The following is a 19239-nucleotide window of genomic DNA, read 5'->3' on the forward strand; positions in this document are numbered from 1 at the left end:
GAAGCCTCTGCACGTGCACTTTAAATGCTCTGAGCAAAATGGCACCAGATAGTCACTTTTCTGAGCAAACTGAATCATGATATGTTCAAATAGAGGCTGATTCAAGTGCAACTACATCTGAAACAATACAGCTATCAAGAACTATGCTATATTTTATAATGCCACCCAATTTAGTCTGATTTATAAAGCTCAAAAAGAAACAACATGACCTGACAGCTCAGCAAACCCTTATTAGAAAAGGCAATGGGCTTTTCCAGAAGATGGTGGCCCCATTTGCTGGGTGGTGCACACGACCCTGGTGAAACAAGCAGGAACATCATTACCCCTGCAGAGAGGTGCACTGCTGAACATTCATTCTCTGTGGTGGTGGCTTTTAGGAAGGACCCCAAAACACCTTCTAAGATTAGACAGAAAGTAACTAATGAAGTTCCCCACAGTTTTTACAAAGCAAAAACCAGAAAATATAGGATTTATAAAAAAAGAGGCCTTGGTGTGGGCATCATGAATTTTCTAAGAGAACCATTAAATCACACACAATACAAAATAATACGCTGCATAGGGAACTACATCTGTGATAAATTAGCTGTGAATTTTGAAAGGCATTTAGCTAACCACACAATTTTTACACATTCTGTAACTGCTATATAATATACCTATGCAATTTCAGGATAACGAAACTCAAAATTAAACTAATATCAACTGAAATATAATATATTGCAAGAATTCTAATAATTTCTCCCAGAGAAGGGGAGAATTAGCTTTTTAAAGGGAGTATAAGTAATACAATTTTTTTACTGGTATCAAAATTGCAAACCAAAGAAATCCCTTGAATAAGAACAGATGATCAACTAAAAATATTCCTTTAATAAGTATGTATCAGCAGAAACTTCCCTCTAAAATATTATTAGTGAAATGGTACCAAAGATAACAAGTATATAAACAATCTCTTTGCTCTATGCTACTTACACATCATAAATAAGTTGTTGCAAGACATGATCCTTCACAGTCTTTCTATAAGCATACAAATTTGTCATTCTTTTATCAGAATAAGCTGTTTACCAGCCAACAGCATGTGGCTTAAACATCACAAAAATGACCGTCTATACTTTACATGGTAAAGCATTTTCTATAGTCTTAAACGTACACAGTGGCAAGAAACATTAAATCCTATCAAAAATGAAGAGTGATTAAGCAGCTTCACAATCAAAGTGGGTTTCATTACCTTATGAACTGGGCAATTTTTCATTCCCTGCAATATGTTTACATTTTTATAAGAATTAACTATGCAAAGGAAAAAAAAAGAAATGAATTTTAAAACAAGTAACTGATATGCTATTCAGTTTTTTTAAAAACTGACAGAAATAACTCTTCCCATGAGGTAAGGCAATTAAGTCGTTTGTATTAACTTGTATTAAAAATAATCTACTTGATTTTAGGTATGACTCAAGAAATGTCACAATGATGAAACTAATGAAATTAGTTCAGAGAGCACAAGCCATATTTTTACTTGACAAAATACTTGCTTTGTGTCTTTCTCTTCTAAGATGTTTTCTTCTCAAAGAACGAAAAAAGAATCTCTACCATAGAACTCCTGTGTAAATCAGAACATTTTTTTCCACACTATTTCTCCCCCCAAGCTTTGCATACAATTCCTTTAATATCACGCAACAGGTACGAAAGAAAATGATGGAGAGGTTAACAATTAAGGCCATTCAAATGTAGATTAAGTGTTTAAAGGGCTGTCTTAGATGTAGGTCCTAAGAGAATGCTTTGTATTCAGCTATTACTTTTGTACAGTGGTGGTCCCCAAAATGCATTTTTGCTTTCATCTATAAATCTCTTCTAAAAAATAAAAGTAAAAATGGAACTTTAGTATTTTAACAAGTGAATCAAACAACGGTTCTGACATACCACTTGCATTCTTATCTACAGTATGATGGTGACAAAATAGCAATAGAGATCATGTAAGATTTAGCTGAAAATGAGTAATAGCACATATACATTTCTAGAAAATACCACATTTTAAGAAGGCACTAAAGCTTCTGCTTGGGCTCCCATATTTTTTTTTAAACAAATGAGAAAATTTATTTTCATAATGGCACCTGTACTATTTGCAGCTGAACAGACACACTGCAGTAGGGCTCAAAACGAAGCTCTAAGCTCTGATAATATCATACAGATGTGCTCTCTTCTGGAAGGACAAAAGAAAACAACAAAATAAAACAAATCCAAAATAACCCAGTAAAGCTAACCTATTATCTATAACATGGCAGTATTCCTTTTAGGAACAGAAAAAGTAGCATGCATTGTTCAAATACTTTAAAAAGAAATACTCATTTTAGGGAGATTAGTAAGAAATTATTTTAAATAATAAAACTCAAAAGTCTCAAGCAGTGAGCAAATGAAAAACATACTAGTCAGTGGGCATTTAACATAAGAACTGTAAAACTGTTTATATTTAAAACCCCTTTCTCTATAGTTGTCATTTACAACAAAAGAAAGTGTATATTTATGCACCATTTCCAAGCACATCAAACAGTACACACTGAAGTTTTTGTGGATTCTTTTTTTTAACCCACAAGGTAAAACAATACAAAATGCATCAACAAGCAATATTTTAAACAACCTTCAATGCATATCTTGAGCTTTTTTGGATAGTACAGGTTTACATCATTCAGTTTCTACTTATTTGTAACAGCTTATAGCAAAACTTAACATAGATCATTTTACAAATAAGTACAGCCATCACGAAAATGCATGAATTTTCAGAGATTAATATTTCTGATGGCATCTGCCTTTTCACGATATAATTACTGGTCCGTGCTCTCTTGCTTATAGTAAGAGGACAACAAACCTATCACAAGAATTGGAAGAGCTACTAATACGTTATCAACATGTTCAAGTTGATTGCTTTGACAATTTCTTCCTCATTCTGGGAAATTAAAAGCTTTGGATTTAACTCCTTAGTTGTGTCAGAGGTCCACTCCTTCCTTTAAACCTCTTCCATTTTAACTGAGAGGTTTTCTTCATTTGGTTGACAGGTCCCATTCTGTTGTAGTTTCACTTCATCTGTCCTTTGTATATCTCTGTTGTCTTCTTCCTTGTCAGTCTCAGCATTCTGTTCCTCCTTGGTGTGATCCTTGTCCTACCAAAGATAAAATTGTTTTACCAAGAAATCACATTGCCAGCATTATTCAAATACCACTTCCTCCAAGCTCAGGATCGGTGCATTCCTACAGGAAAGAAGTCGAGCAAGGCGGGCAGGAGACCTGCGTGGATGGACAAGGAGCTGTTGGGTAAACTTAATGAGAAAAAGAGCACGTACGTACTGTGGAAGAAGGGCCAGGCCACATGGGAAGAATATAGGAACATTGTCAGAGAATGCAGGGATGCAACGAGGAAGGCCAAGGCCCGTTTGGAATTAGAGTTAGCGAGAGATGTCAGGGGCAACAGGAAGGGCTTCTATAAATACATCAGCAGCAAGAGGAAGGCTAGGGAAAATGTTAGTCCGCTGCTGAATGGGGAGGGTGCCTTGGTGGCAGAGGATGCAGAGAAGGCAGAGTTACTAAATGCCTTCTTTGCCTCAGTCTTTACTGCTAAGGTCTGTCCCCACGAACTGCAGAGCCCAGAGACAAGAGAGATAACCAGGAGAGAGGAGGACTTTCCACTGGTTGAGGAGGATTGGGTTGGGGGGGGGGGTCAATGCTCAGCTGCTCTCCATCATCTTCGAGAGGTCATGGAGGGCAGGGGAGGAGCCAGGGGACTGGAAGAAAGCAACGTCACTCCAGTCTTCAAAAAGGGCAAGAGGGGGGAGCCGGGAAAGTACAGGCCGGTCAGCCTCACCTCCGTCCCTGGAAAGGTGATGGAGCAGCTCATCCTAGAGACCATCTCTAGGCATGTCAAGGAAAAGAAGGTGATCAGGAGCAGTCAGCATGGATTCAGCAAGGGGAAGTCGTGCCTGACGAACCTGATAGTCTTCTATGATGAGGTGACCGGCTGGATGGATGATGGGAGAGCCGTGGACATTGTCTACCTCGACTTCAGCAAGGCTTTCAACACCGTCTCCCATAACATCCTCATGGGGAAGCTCGGGAAGTGTGGACTGGACGAGTGGACAGTGAGGTGGATTGAGGACTGGCTGGATGGCAGAGCCCAGAGGGTGGCGATAAATGGGGCCAAGTCTGGTTGGAGGCCTGTGGCCAGTGGTGTCCCGCAGGGGTCAGTACTGGGCCCGGTGCTCTTCACCTTGTTCATCAACGACTTGGACGAGGGCACAGAGTGCACCCTCAGCAAGTTTGCAGATGACACCAACCTGGGAGGAGTGGCCGACACTCCCGAGGGCTGCGCTGCCATTCAGAGGGACCTGGACAGGATGGAGACAGGTTGGGCAGAGAGGAACCTCATGAGGTTCAACAAGGACAAGTGCAGGGTCCTGCACCTGGGGAGGAGTAACCCCAGGCACCAGTACAGACTAGGGGTTGAGCTGCTGGAAAGCAGCTCCGCGGAGAGGGACTTGGGAGCCCTGGCTGACAACAGGTTACCCATGAGGCAGCAATGTGCCCTCGTGGCCAGGAAGGCCAATGGGCTCCTGGCCTGCATCAGGAGAAGCGTTGCCAGCAGGGCAAGGGAGGTGATCCTGCCCCTCTGCTCAGCTCTGGTGAGGCCGCACCTGGAGTAGTGGGGGCAGTTCTGGGCTCCCCAGGACAAGAGGGATGTGGAGCTTCTAGAGGGGGTCCAGCGTAAGGCCACAAAGATGACTAAGGGACTGGAGCATCTATCGTATGAGGAAAGACTGAGCGAGCTGGGCCTGTTTAGTCTGGAGAAGAGAAGGCTGAGAGGAGACTTGATCAACATGTTCAAGTACCTGAGGGGTGATTGTAGGGAGGATGGGGCCAGGCTCTTCTCCATGGTGGCCAGTGACAGGACGAGGGGTAACGGGTGCAAGTTGAAACACAGGCAGTTCCACCTCCATGTGAGGAAGAATTTCTTTGCTGTGAGGGTGCCAGAGCCCTGGACCAGGCTGCCCAGAGAGGCTGCGGAGTCTCCTTCCCTGGAGATCTTCCAAACCTGCCTGGACGCCACCCTGTGCCACGTGCTCTGGGTGTCCCTGCTCGAGCAGGGGGTTGGACTAGATTATCTCTAGAGGTCCCTTCCAACCTCAACCATTCTGGGATTCTGTGATTATAGGACATAACTTCCAGGCAACTCTTGATATTTTGATTGCCTCAACTTCTACTTGTCTATCTCAAGTTAGCAATTTTTAAAATAGATGTCAGCTCTTTTGTTTGTTTTTACGAAGTTTTCCTTCTTTTGAAGTGGCGGAAGTTAGTCACTTTATCATCTATACTGAAATAAAACAGAACAAAGAGTAGAATGGAACCTATGAGAAATAGCTCCAGAAATCCAGACTTCCTTATACATGCTAAGTAAAGCAGGATTATCTTTTTCTTTAGTATTTTTGGTCAGATAACTACAAGGTTTTAAGAGACTTCTTGGGTAAGAGAATTACTGAAGCATCCACCAGACACAATTACCTGAGTTTTACAGTAGTTAAATAATTATGAGTACAAACTACTCTTCAAAGACAGGCCGCTTTTCAAATGTTAAGATTAAGCAATTGGAAGACGTCTCTTTTATGAATCACATCACCTTCTACCTTAACGTTCCATGCTTCCCTTTCTCAAATCTACCCTTTCAGCTTGACCTCCTCAGAGTCCTAAATGCAGCCCAGGACCAAAGCAGACAGGGAGAGGCTGAACTGCAGAATGCAAATTTATAATAATAAACTTTAAGCTTGACAGCCAAGCTATCTCTGAATTCTGCTGCTTAGCTACACAATCTGTTTCTGCTTGCTCTTTTAGATAGGCAGCCAGCCCAATATTAACATACAGCATAGGAGAGAAAGAGAGAAACCAAAGCAAAGTATTTCTGTAATCTATTCACACAAGTTCCTACAGGTCCAGTAAGGTTCAAAAAGAGAATACAATCTAATGGACCTATTAACCAGTTAGAATATGTTTCACCTTTCATGATGGCAAAAGCTGAACCCAAGTGTCTGGACACAATTTGGTAAAGAAAAGGATAAGAGGGGGAGGACAGGGAAGGGGCGGGGGAGGCAGGGAGAAAAAACAAAAGAGAGAGAGAGGAGAGGGAGGTGAAAGAAAGGAAAAAAAAAGGGAGAAAGGAAAAAAAGGAAGTAATTCCAGTAATCACTTTGCTTATAGCACTTATAGCACTCCACTTTGCATATCACTTGATCACAGGGCTTACCTTCAAAGCAGTGCTGCTTTTGTCAGATTTTTCCTTTCCCTCCTTTTCTTTGCTACTTTTTTTCTTGGAGGCGGAGCATTCTCTTTCTCTTCTTTCATTATTTGTATCCCTTTCTTTTTTTTTTTCCTTCTTGTCCCTGCTAAGAAAAATTTTACTTATATCAGAAGTTTGATTTAAACAACAAATTTCTACCATGCATATATCAAATGCTCTGTACAGCCAGTTACACAGTTCAGAAGCTTTCAGCTAAGCTGCAACCACCTTTGAGCTATTTAGTTGCAAATTATTTTCTCATCTGCAGAGCCTTTCAAAAACAAAAACAAAACATAAAAAAGATTTTTTTTAACTGGCTAAGGCTAAAGAATGTAAGTGTTCAAAATGCACACTATCTGCAAAGAAAAAAAAAACTCTATCTGATGAATCTTTGTATGGATTTGAAGTAAAGGAACTGGGATCAATGACAGATTTTAAACATTCTAGCTTAAAGCATTCCAGGGCTCAAAACTTTAAATTTAATCATACTAATCACATGCAATCATCTGAGAGAACTACTGCAAATGCAGTAAACCAAAGAAAATAATTCCTGAATTGTTTTCAGTATAGTATCTGCCTCTCATCATTTGAAAACACTGAACTTTTCCTTAGAAAAGACAATGATGATTAATAATCAGCTGCTTGCACAACAAAAAACATCCAGGAGAAATACAAATCTGAATCGGTTCATTTAACAATGCTGATATTACAACTATTTCCACCTTTATTACCCAGTAACTTTTATCTTTACATCAAACCTACCTTCTTGGAGATGGAGATCGTGAAGACTTTCTTTTTGTTGTTTTGGATGATTTAGGAGATTTGGAGGGACTTCTGCTCTTCCTTTTACGTCTTTCTCTGCAGGACCAAGAAACTCAAGATCAACAATTAGGAAAATAATAAACTCAAGAAAATTGCATACAAAGCAGAAAGCTCTTAAACTTATTTGACAACTGACCGAACAAATATTCCTGGAGATTAACATCATGTATAGCCAAAAACATCCGACTTATATGAACAAGACACATTAAACTTGGTGTATGTTTTTAGTGTGGTGGAAAAGGGGAGAATGAAAGTGAAAAGTAGGAGAAAAGATGTCCCCCCTTCAAACTTATGTTTATCCTCACATGCCTGTATTTACATCTGCTATCAATGGAAACACACTGCAATTGGTAACATTATATTAAATAACAGTTTCTTCAGTCAGGAAAAGAATCCAATTGAATGAGGAACCACCCAAAGATAAAGGCGTAACTCGAACAACATGAACTTCAACATTTAACTGGAGTCCCAGTTCGGCAGGACTCCTGAATAACTCCTGTTTAACTCCTGAATACACGAAGCAATGTGCTTGCTGGATCCAAAATACCGATATGGATAAGTTACTATTTATTATTTTCCTAGCTGTCCAGCTCTACAAGCTTATTTATTATTCTACAACAGACTCAAGTCCAATAAAGGCAAATCAGAACCCTCAATATTTAACTAGCCAGCTGTTTTATATAGTTACATAGAATTTGCTAAAGTTGCTATTCTGAAGTCTGAACATTTAAATTACTAGTGGCAAACACAGAGGCACACGTTAAAGCCAAAATGGATGCTTCATTCAGTGTAAATACTGGCCCCTTATCTGTCAAAATAAGATCTTTTCCCATTATTTCTTTGTAGAACAGGAAAAATAGACAGGAAGAAACATCAAACAAAATTAGGGAGGTTAAAACCTAAACTTTAAGATATGACACAACAGCCAGAAATGTGCATTCCAGGCTCTTGCAATTCACAAAACTTTAGGCTGACTAACACAGAGAAATGGTACAAGAACCAGTTACTCGTCCTCAAGGACTCTAATATGCAGTTATGTGAAAGGCGAGCAATCAGGAGTCACACAAGAATCTATACACAAACAGGTATCATACAGAACTCTTGGCAAAGATTTTATCTTACAGGGCTATCTACAGAACAAAAAGAAAGCAGACTAAATTTGTAAGTAATGTAAATTGACACATGAAAATTAGGATGTGTGCATATCACAGTGCCTCACTGTGACAATAATAAATAAATAATAAAATAAACTATGACAAAAATTCTGAACAACAAACCTGCTGGAGCTACGAGATCTTCTTGAAGAGCTATAGCTTCTTGGAGGCGTTTTGAATCTCTTCTCTTTTTTCTTTTTATCATCTCTTTCTTGCTCCTTCTCTTTCTCCCCATCTTTTTCCTTTTCCTTGTCTCTGTCCTTGTCTTTGTCCCCTACTTTGTCCTTATCTCCCTCCTTGTCCTTCACCTTCTCTCTGTCCCTCTCCACCTCTTTCTCAGCATCTCCTTCTTTTTCTTTGTTCTGGTCTACCTCTTCCCTATCTTTTTCTTTGTCCCTATCTTTGTCTTTTTCCTTTTCCTTATCCTTATCCTTCTCCTTTTCCCTGTCTCTATCTCTATCCTTATCTCTGACTCTCTCCCGATCTTTGTTTCTCTCTTTGTCTCTGTCCCTGTCCTTCTCCTTGTCCCTGTTTCTCTCTTTATCTCGCTCTCTTTCTTTATCTCTGTCACGGTCTCTCTCCTTCTCCTTGTCTTGATCTCTCTCTTTCTCCTTTTCTTTGGCCTTTTCTTTCTCCTTGACCTTTTCTTTGTCTCTTTTCTTGTCCCTGGGAAAAGTAAAGAAATCCATCTCTGAACTTTCTAATTACAACTAATTACAACATGCATTCATTTCTCAACAGAAACTATGGCTCTCAAATTAAAAGAAAAATAATTATGCGATATTTAAATCTTCCATGCCTGTTTGCCATGAGGGAGAGACTCCAGAGCCAAGAAAAATTTGGAAAACAAACTGAGGTAGGAGGAATGAAAACCAAAATAAACCATGACCTTCTAGGTGATGTAATTAGGCTTTTAGAGAATGCGGTCCTTTACCTTGCAGTTAAGTTTCTACACATCCACACATTTTCTACATTTTGTCATGAATGAGACAAACTCTGCAATTTGTAAATTTAATCCTTTCCTAACAGGAAGTGTGCCCATGTAAAATGAACTGCAGAATAATGACTCCCTCATGAAAAATGACAGCTGACTGAAGAGGTCTAAAGTCAACAGTATTCACTCGTATTCTAGAACTGCTTGAAAATCCGACATCAATGTATACAGAGAAACAAAAAACATGAACAGAATTCTAACTAAGAAGACATCTCAAAAGCCAGACTATAAGATCAAAGCTCAATTGAAACAATTAATCATATGTAATGTTAAAAGAAAAACATTTTAATCGAACAAACAAAGGATATCATTTCTTAGGAACAGAAACTCACCGAGAACGAGAGCAACTTCTTGATTTTTGCCTTTCTCTAGATCTTGACCGTTTTCTAAGAGGACTTCTGGATCTCCGACTGTCCTTGTGCCTTGAGAGTGATCTATTGCCAGATCTACTTCTACGTAAACAACATCAGAAGAAAAATACTTGAATATAGAGACTTATAAAAATTAAACCAACTGAGGGGAAAAAATAAATACTGCCTCAAAAGAAATTATATATGCAGTTTGATCTCAAAGGGAAGGGCTCTGGAGCGGACGCTCGTACCATAGCTCCTTGTCTAGAGGCGAACAACTGCGGCGAAAGCCGCCGAACGAGAAAGCATAGACAGCGAGAGGCAGCCCCAGCGCCGACCCCCGTGCGGGCAGTGCTGAGCTCCGGCCAGAGGCGGCTCTGACTCAGCGGGGGCGGAGCCGGCAGGGCAGGCGGGAATTCAAAAGCTGCCCCCAGGAAGCATGAGTGATTAGGAGTTTGGTGTGTCAGGAAGTCTCTTCCCAGGTGTGGAAAAGAATTCTCTCCACAGACTCTTCCACTAGCGGGAGATCAGGTAAAGCCATGATCTCCACTCAGCAGAGAGCTTCCACCAGGAAGACTGTAGCGACCCAGACTGAACCGCTACAGAAACATGCAGCGGTCCAGGTTTCTGGCTGTGGGGAATGCCTGAGCCTCTCCATGTTACCGGGGAGTGGTGAAAACACAGCCTGCCTTAGGTGTGAGCAGGTGGATGACCTGCTCAGCCTGGTGGTGGAGCTGAAGGAGGAGGTAGAAAGGCTGAGGGCCATCAGGGACTGTGAAAGAGAAATAGACTGGTGGAGCTGTGTTCTGCAGTCTTCCCAGGAAAGCCACCCAGAGAACCCCTCCAATTCAGTCTGTAAAGCCAGTACTCTCTTGCCATAGGGCAGAGGGGGCAGAATTAACAGTAGCAAGGGACGAACAACAATGGAAACAGGTCCCCACTCGAGGTGTCAGAAGAACCCTTCCATGGCCCACCTCACCTCCATCAGGGACCATTTCCAACAGGTATGAGGCCCTGGAACTTGGGAATGAGATAGATGAGGTCATGAACCAAGGCCCATCTAGGCACAAATGATGCCACAGGGAAACCGAGGGATATCAAGCATGACTTCAGAGCCCTTGGGATGGCCATCAAATGTATGGGATCCCAGGTAGTGTTCTCCTCTATCCTGTCAATGAGGGGAATGGATTCAAGGAGGAGAAGGTGGATATGGCAGATTAACACCTGGCTGCACCACTGGGCTTGGCAACAGGGTTTTGGCTTCAATGACCATGGGACTCTGATGACCACCAGCTGGTGGGGAATGATGGAAACCATCTCAGCAAGAGGGACACACATCTCTGCCAAAAGGCTGGCCAACCTGGTTAGGAGGGCTTTAAAACAGGTGAGAAGGGGGAAGGGGAGTGTCACACAGACAGGGTGATCATTACCACACAGCCAAAGTCAGATGGTGTCCAGCGGGAGTATGGTAGCGGGGAAGTGAAGATAGGAGATAATCGCAGAGGGTCTTCTTTCACCCTTCCTGGGAAACCTGCAGGCTCAATTACTTCCCTGCAATGCCTGTACACCAACGCACGCAGCATGGGGAATAGCAGGACGAACTGGAGATCTGTGTGCGGTCCCAGCATCATGATCTCATTGGAATCACAGAGACGTGGTGGGATAGCTCGCATGACTGGAGCTGTGTGCTCTTTAGGAAGGACAGGCTGGGAAGGCGAGGTGGTGGAGAGCAACTGGAATGCATGGAGCTCAACCTGGGGGTGGATGATGAGCAAGTTGAGAGCTTGTGGGTAAGGGTTAAAGGGCAGGCTAATGGGGGAGACACTGTGGTGGGTGTCTGCTACAGGCCACCTGACCAGGATGAGGAAGTTGATGAGGCCTTCTATAGTCAGCTGGATGTTGCCTCACAGTCACAGGCCCTGGTTCTCATGGGGGGACTTCAACCACCCTGACATCAACTGGAAGGACAACACAGCCAGGCACAAACAGTCCTGGAGGTTCCTGCAGAGCGTCATTGATAACTTTTTGATGCAGGTTGTGGAGGAGCCGACGAGGAGAGGTGGGCTACTGAACCTCGTGCTATCAAATAGGGAGGGACTTGTAGGAGATGTGAAGGTGGGGGGTAGCCTCAGCTGCAGTGACCATGAGTTGGTGGAGTTCAGGATCCAACAAGGAGGAGGCAGGGCTGTAAGTAGCCTTGCAACCATGGACTTCAGGAGGGCCAACTTTGGCCTCTTCAGAGACCTCCTCAGAAGAATCCCATGGGCTAGAGCCCTAGAAGGAAGGGGAGCCCAAGAGAGCTGGTTAGTTTTCAAGCGGCACTTCCTCCACGTCCAGCAACAGTGCATCCCTGTGTGTAAGAAGTCAAGTAGAGGGGGCAGGAGACCTGTGTGGATGAGCAAGGAGCTTGTGGCAATGCTCAAGCAGAAGGCGGCAGTATACAGAATGTGGAAAAAAGGACAGGACCCCTGGGAGAAACACAGGAATGTAGTCAGGGAATGCAGAGATGAGACAAGGAAAGCTAAGGCAGATCTGGAATGCAATCTGGCAAGGGACGTTAAAAATAACAAGAAAAACTTCTTCAAATATATTAACAGCAAAAGGAAGATCAGGGAAAACGTGGGTCCACTGGTGAACAGGGTGGGTACCCTGGTTACGAATAACACAGAAAAAGCAGAGTTGCTGAATACCTTCTTTGCTACGGTGTTTACAAAGGGCAGCCCTTTAGAGCCCCAGGCCCTAGGGACAAGAGAAGAAGCTGGTGGAGAGGAAGACTTGCCCTGGGTAGAGGAAGATTGGGTCAGAGAGCACCTAAGGAACCTCGATACCCACAAATCCATGGGCCCTGATGGGATGCACCCCAGAGTGCTGCGTGAGCTGGCAGATGCCATAGCTAAGCCGCTCTCCATCATCTTCAAGAGATCCTGGAGAACAGGGGAGGTGCCGGAGGACCGGAAGAAGGCCACTGTCATGTCAGTCTTCAAAAAAGGCAAGAAGGAGGACCCAGGCAACTACAGGCAAGTGAGACTCACCTCCGTCCCCAGAAAAGTGATGCAACGGCTCATCCTGGCCATTGTCTCCAGGCACATGGAGGACAAGAAGGTGCTCAAGAGTAGTCAGCATGGATTCACCAAGGGGAAATCTTGCTTGACTAACCTGATGGCCTTCTATGATGGAATGACCAGCTGGATAGATGAGGGGAGAGCGGTGGATGTCGTCTATCTCGACTTCACTAAGGCTTTTGACACTGTCCCTCACAACATCCTCCTGGGCAAGCTCCAGAAGTGTGGGATAGATGAGTGCACAGTGAGGTGGATTAGGAACTGGCTGGATGGCAGAGCCCAGAGGGTAGTGATCAGTGGTGCAGATTCTAGTTGGAGGCCTGTAGCTAGCGGTGTCCCTCAGGGGTCAGTCCTTGGTCCAGTCCTGTTCAATTTATTCATCAATGAGCTGGATGAAGGCACAGAGTGCTCCCTCAGCAAGTTTGCTCATGATACCAAACTGGGAGGAGTAGCTGATACCCCAGAGGGCTGTGCTGCCATCCAGAGGGACCTGGACAGACTGGACAACTGGGCGGTGAAAAACCTCATGCAATTCAACAAGGCCAAGTGCAAGGTCCTGCACCTGGGGATAAATAACCCCAGACACCAGTACAGGCTGGGGACCGACCTTCTGGAGAGCAGCTCTGCAGAGAAAGACCTGGGTGTCATGGTGGACGACAAGTTGACCATGAGGCAGCAGTGTGCCCTCCTGGCCAAGAAGGCCAGTGGGATCCTGGGCTGCATTAAGAAGAGCGTCTCCAGCAGGTCGAGGGAGGGGATCCTGCCCCTCTACTCAGCCCTGGTGAGGCCACATCTGGAATACTGTGTCCACTTCTGGGCTCCCCAGTACAAGAGGGATGTGGATCTGCTGGAGAGAGTCCAGCGCAGGGCTACAAGGATGATCAGGGGCCTGGAGCATCTGCCCTATGAGGAGAGGCTGAGGGAGCTGGGCCTGTTCAGCCTGGAGAAGAGAAGGCTGAGAGGGGACCTGATCAGTGTCTATAAGTACCTCAAGAGAGGCAGTGAGGAGGATGGGACTGGCCTCTTTTCAGGGGTGGCCACTGATAGAACTAGAGGAAACGGCCACAAACTGAAGCAACAAAACTTCCGCATGAACTTAAGGAAAAATTTGTTGGCAGTGAGGGTGCCAGAGCCCTGGAACAGGCTGCCCAGAGAGGTTGTGGAGTCTCCTTCTCTGGAGATCTTCCAAACCCGCTTGGATGCAGTCCTGTGCCACATGCTCTAGGTGCCCCTGCCTGTGCAGGGGGGTTGGACTAGGTGACCTCTAGAGGTCCCTTCCAACCCTAAGCATTCTATGATTCTTTGAGTTTTCAGCTCAGTACTTTACTATCTACCAACATTTTCCGAAATATCTATACTTGAATTTTACCAGGTGCACACCCTCTCCTTCAAAAGTACACCGTTTAAACAAAATTTATTTTTGTTACAAAAGCATAGCATAGAATACAAAGGAAAAAAAAACCCTCTTTCATAAATACACTAGAAAGTATAAATTAAAATCAAATTAGAATAATCATCCTTAATAAATGACACTGCATAGAGTCTACTTATAAATAATTTCTAATAGCTTGCAAAAATAATTACTTTTTTTTTTCCTCCTCCTTGAACCCCAATCACATACTGGAATCTTGGTTTCTGAAGAAAGATGGCTTTACTGGCCTCTTTTGGCTTGGTTTTCCAGCCTTACAATTTAACCGAACTTGAAAAAAACAAGCAAACAAACAAAGAGAAAAAACACTCACTACCTGCAGGTTTAAATTTAGTCCCATTACTTTTTCAAACCTATGCTCACAAACTCTTTCAACTTAATCACCATAATCTCAAAAAAGAATATTATTTATCACGTAATAAACAAAGACAACTAATGTTCAAGTATTCCAGGATAAATCTATTAGTCTTCTGATAAATATACATAGCCTAAACTCCGAAGAAAGCTTTTTTTTTTTTTTTTTTTTTTTTGAAAATTACTATATTTTTCCCCAAATATTCCTGATTTGGTTAAGACCATAACTGCTTTTTCTAAACAATAAAAAGCTCATTTTGAAAACTAAGTTTCAAAAGACACATGATTAGATACCTTGTTCATGAGGCTAAGGTACCATCATATTAAACTTACCAAACATAGAAAGGCCATGTTTATTACCCAATAAATCCTGAAGACGACACACAAAATACCAGCTGCACCTGTCTTCTGCAGCTCAGGATGCACACAGAAAGATAAACCAAGAGCAAACTGTTCTTTTTGCCTACAGCTTGCTTCACAGAGTGATACAGAAGTACAAACTATTTACAGAGCAAATTGATTTAGTGAGAATAAGCTCTTGAATAAAAATTTATGTCATGGAAATGAAAGAACTTGGGGGGATTATAAATTACTAAAACAGGCAAGTGATAAGGGGAGTTTATTCTTAGGGGCAAAGTTGCCTCAATGAATCATAATGGCCCTTTTTCAGTATGTATTCAAAACTGACAATAGCAATAGTAAATCATTTAAAAACAGTAAGAAAAACCTATTCCCCCAAAAAACAACCCAAAACATAATTATCAACAGCTGTTCAAAGCACAGAGTTTCCAGAAGTAGAAACAAGTACATTTAGCTTATCAAACTCAATCTGTTTTGCATCTATACATTTTTTCCACAAGTTTCTTTTTTCTATTTGATGTAGTCAAGTATCTTTAAATTGACTATGTAAAGTGCTCAGGAGACTTTCCTTGTGTTTGGAGACTACAAAACTGTCATTTCATGAAGCACTTGTTGAGAGTCACATAGCAACACTGTCATTTTTGAGAAAAGAGTTAACGGATAACCTGATAAATGCAGAAACACTGCATTTGTTTTCTAGATGTTTAAAAGTTTGGTACATCAGGAATTTTCTACCAGCAAAACCAGCCAACCTATCTGTTCCAGTAAACTAAATCTTCTGCAAAACATATATTTATTTCTTTTCAATACGCACAAGTCACAAAATATAATAAGCTAAAGCTACATGACATAAATCGTACCTTCTAGTTTAAGAAAAAATAATCCTGAATGCATTTAGCATTTTGAGGAAAAGAGTATCTGTTAAGAGACAAAGTTCCTCATTACTCTGATCTGGTTAGTATAAATTAATTAGTGTTCTCCAAAGTGATTCTGGTCTCATACCCAAATAAGAAATCTCAATAAACACCACTATGCAGGAGAAATAGCACAATTCTGAAAAGAAAAAATATACCTACCTGTGCTTTGAGTGTGATCTTTTCCTTCTAGATCGGGATTTTGAACTAGACCTGGATTCTGAACGAGAATGGGAACGAGATCGACCGCCTTTTCTTTCACTGCTCTTTCCAGACTCTGAGAGGAAAAAACCACTTTGCAGTGTAACTCAGAACATTTAAAGATCCCAGTTAACAATTTGGCACAAGTGGAATGTACCACATATAGTGCAAGGGGCCTACTCTCTGCACATCTTCCTTGTTTGCAAATATCCTTCAGAAACATCCAAGAAAGTCATTGCATATACTCGTTGAGTGCAGCCATCCTGCAGCAGTACACACAAATCAGATAATTATAAACAGCTAGCTCTATTAGGAATGGGATTTATGTTGCTGCCACAATGAACAAATTAAAACATGTTCTCCTCTTGGTATATTATTTAATATAAATACTTTTTATTTTTAAAACCCTGAGAAGAATAATTTTAGAGGGCATAATTTTGAAAGTGTGGATAAAATGTAAACAATACTTAGAAAGTTGTTCTTTTAAATATCCCAACCACTGTACAAATATTAATGTTTCACTCCTCAAACACTACGTTGGGGGAGGAAGGGGTGGAGAGAAGGGGGTGAAGTTTGATCCAAAGGCCATGAAGTCAATGGAAAGCTTACCAGTGACCTTGGCAGACTTTGGTTCAGATGCCAGAAGACTGTTATTCTGCTGCTTAACATTGAGGAAACTTTAAAGCTATTTTTCTTCCAACTCTAAAAAGAGAACTATCTAACTTACATAAGTCTAGATCTGTTAATAAGAACAATAAAATCTCATTGACTGAAAGAAAAAGCATGATCTCAATTCCAAATTTAACAAGTTAAGAATTTTTAGGCGGTAGTTTTGCAGTCAGTTTAAGTCAGCTTAAGTCAGCACTAACATGGCAGTCTAACTTCCCAACTCGCCAATACCTTCTTCCTTGACCTGACATCTCAATGATTACAGGGATCAGGAAATCAATCTGGGTGAAAAAAGTCCATTAAAATATGGGATGTTTTAACTCAGATTCATTCTCTGATCCCATTTGCTAAGAGGATGCACACAGCCTTGAGCCAACATGAAAAAGAGTGTAGCAAAGGGACAAAATTAACCTGGTGAAGACAAGAAAAGCATAACATTGCTGCTTTTAGCATCATGCTAGCTCCCTCTGACCATAGAGCTAGAGAACGAAACAAAACATAAAGCACTTTCTTTTAAATGTTTGTAAAGTACTTTGAACTTAAAAAACACCAATATTAAGTATTATTTGGTTTAGTGTTGACTTATTTTGAATGCATTCAATGAACAAATATCTGAAAAAAATGCAATGAAATAAAAAATAATCCGTATTCTACTGCTTTCTTTCATAAAGATAATTTTTACTATTAACATTTTTTACCAAACTTATTGTATACCTTTGAGTACTCTTGTCCTGTGTTTGAAACTGCTCTTAAAAGTGTGTGCCAAGATACACACATAACATGCCTGCTAAGTAGTGAACATAATACACCAACCTGGCTCAATAGCAGCGGATATGAAAGACTGGGCTTCCCTTACTCTCTTCATCACTTCTTCCAGTTCCTTGGCAGCAGCCTGTGGTGTCATTTCAGGAGGCTTCACTATGGCATTATTGGAGTGATTTATTCTAAATTAATGAACAACAACAAAACAGAAAACAAAAACAAACAAAAAAGCTTTAATCCACAAATACTTGTAGAGCAAAAATGAAAGACAAAGAAGAAAAAGTTCTTAACTGACACTTATGATTAAGAACTTCTTCTAAGACTCAACTGTTCTGGCTAAATATTAAAATATAAATGTACAGCTTTTATTGCCTTCCAATTTTACCATTTTTAAGTACATGCTGCATACTGTTCCTATGTAATTTTACAGAAATACAGGATTCAATATTTTCCAGTAGGGATCTAGAAATCTATTTCGGCACTATAGATCAAACCTACACATTAAGATCTACTTAGCCATCCTATTTAAAGCTTAATTAGCTAAAGGACTTTGCGGATTCTCTCACCGTTATCTACTGTCACTACCCCATGATTAAATAGAGATATATGTTAAACTATACCATATTTATAGAGGTTATTTTCAATCTTGAAATTGCAGTTAACAGAAGTTACATAGTTTGCTAATCAGAACTCTTTATACTGAAAAAGTCCACAATGGTTTCCTGCAGATCAGTGTCATAAACGTATAGAATCACAGAATGCTTAAAGTTGAAAGGGACCTCTAGAGGTCATCTAGTCCAACCACCCTGCACACGCAGGGTCACCTAGAGCACATGGCACAGGACTGCATCCAAGCAGGTTTTGAAGATGTCCAGAGAAGGAGACTCCACAACCTCTCTGGGCAGCCTGTTCCAGGGCTCTGGCACCCTCACTGCCAAGAAATTTTTCCTTAAATTCCTGTGGAACTTCTGGTGCTTCAGTTTGTGGCCGTTTCCTCTAGTTCTGTCGGTGGCCACCCCTGAAAAGAGGCCAGCACCATCCTCCTCACTCCCTCCCTTGAGGTACTTATAGACACTGATCAGGCCCCCTCTCTGCCTTCTCTTCTCCAGCTGAACAGGCCCAGCTCTCTCAGCCTCTCCTCGTACGGCAGATGTTCCAGGCCCCTGATCATCCTCGTAGCCCTGCGCTGGACTCTCTCCAGCAGCTCCACATCCCCCTTGTACTGTGGAATCCAGAATTGGACACAGTATTCCAGATGTGGCCTCACCAGGGCTGAGTAGAGGGGCAGGATCCCCTCCCTTGACCTGCTGGAGACGCTCTTCTTAATGCACCCCAGGATCCCATTGGCCTTCTTGGCCACAAGGGCACACTGCTGCCTCATGGTCACCTTGTCGTGCACCATGACGCCCAGGTCCCTCTCTGCAGAGCTGCTCTCCAGAAGGTCGGTCCCCAGCCTGTACTGGTGTCTGGGGTTATTTCTCCCCAGGTGCAGGACCTTGCACTTGGCCTTGTTGAATTTCATGAGGTTTTTCACCGACCAGTTGTCCAGTCTGTCCAGGTCCCTCTGGATGGCAGCGCAGCCCTCTGGGGTATCAGCTACTCCTCCCAGTTTGGTATCATCAGGAAACTTGCTGAGGGAGCACTCTGTGCCTTCATCCAGGTCATTCATGAATAAATTGAACAGGACTGGACCAAGGACTGACCCCTGGGGGACCCTGCTTGCTACAGGCCTCCAACTGGACTCTGCACCGCTGATCACCACCCTCTGAGCTCTGCCATCCAGCCAGTTCCTAATCCACCTCATTGTCCACTCATCTATCCCACACTTCTGGAGCTTGCCCAGGAGGATGTTGTGAGGGACGGTG

General features: G+C 42.3%; 1 protein-coding gene across 3 annotated transcripts in view; it reads right to left on the reverse strand.

Annotated features, from left to right (window-relative positions):
* Window positions 1-1480: 1480 nt before the first annotated feature.
* LOC104575607 (uncharacterized) overlaps window positions 1481-19239 on the reverse strand; it is a 36554-nt gene continuing 18795 nt past the window's right edge. For 2 of the 3 annotated variants that reach the window (XM_088538828.1, XM_088538830.1), the window contains 7 exons: window positions 17426-17556; window positions 15905-16019; window positions 9606-9725; window positions 8403-8945; window positions 7066-7161; window positions 6271-6409; window positions 1481-3145 (listed from right to left, as the gene is read on the reverse strand). In XM_088538828.1, the coding sequence (XP_088394954.1) occupies window positions 2993-3145; window positions 6271-6409; window positions 7066-7161; window positions 8403-8945; window positions 9606-9725; window positions 15905-16019; window positions 17426-17556 (1297 nt within the window). In that variant the 3' untranslated portion in view covers window positions 1481-2992. The remainder of the gene's footprint in view (window positions 3146-6270; window positions 6410-7065; window positions 7162-8402; window positions 8946-9605; window positions 9726-15904; window positions 16020-17425; window positions 17557-19239) is intronic. The other variant, XM_088538829.1, reaches the window with a different exon arrangement.

Source organism: Tinamus guttatus, unplaced genomic scaffold (assembly GCF_059628265.1).
Source record: "Tinamus guttatus ecotype Peru unplaced genomic scaffold, ASM5962826v1 Tinamus_guttatus_pri_ptg001216l, whole genome shotgun sequence".
In the NCBI taxonomy this organism is placed as follows: Eukaryota; Metazoa; Chordata; class Aves; order Tinamiformes; family Tinamidae; genus Tinamus; species Tinamus guttatus.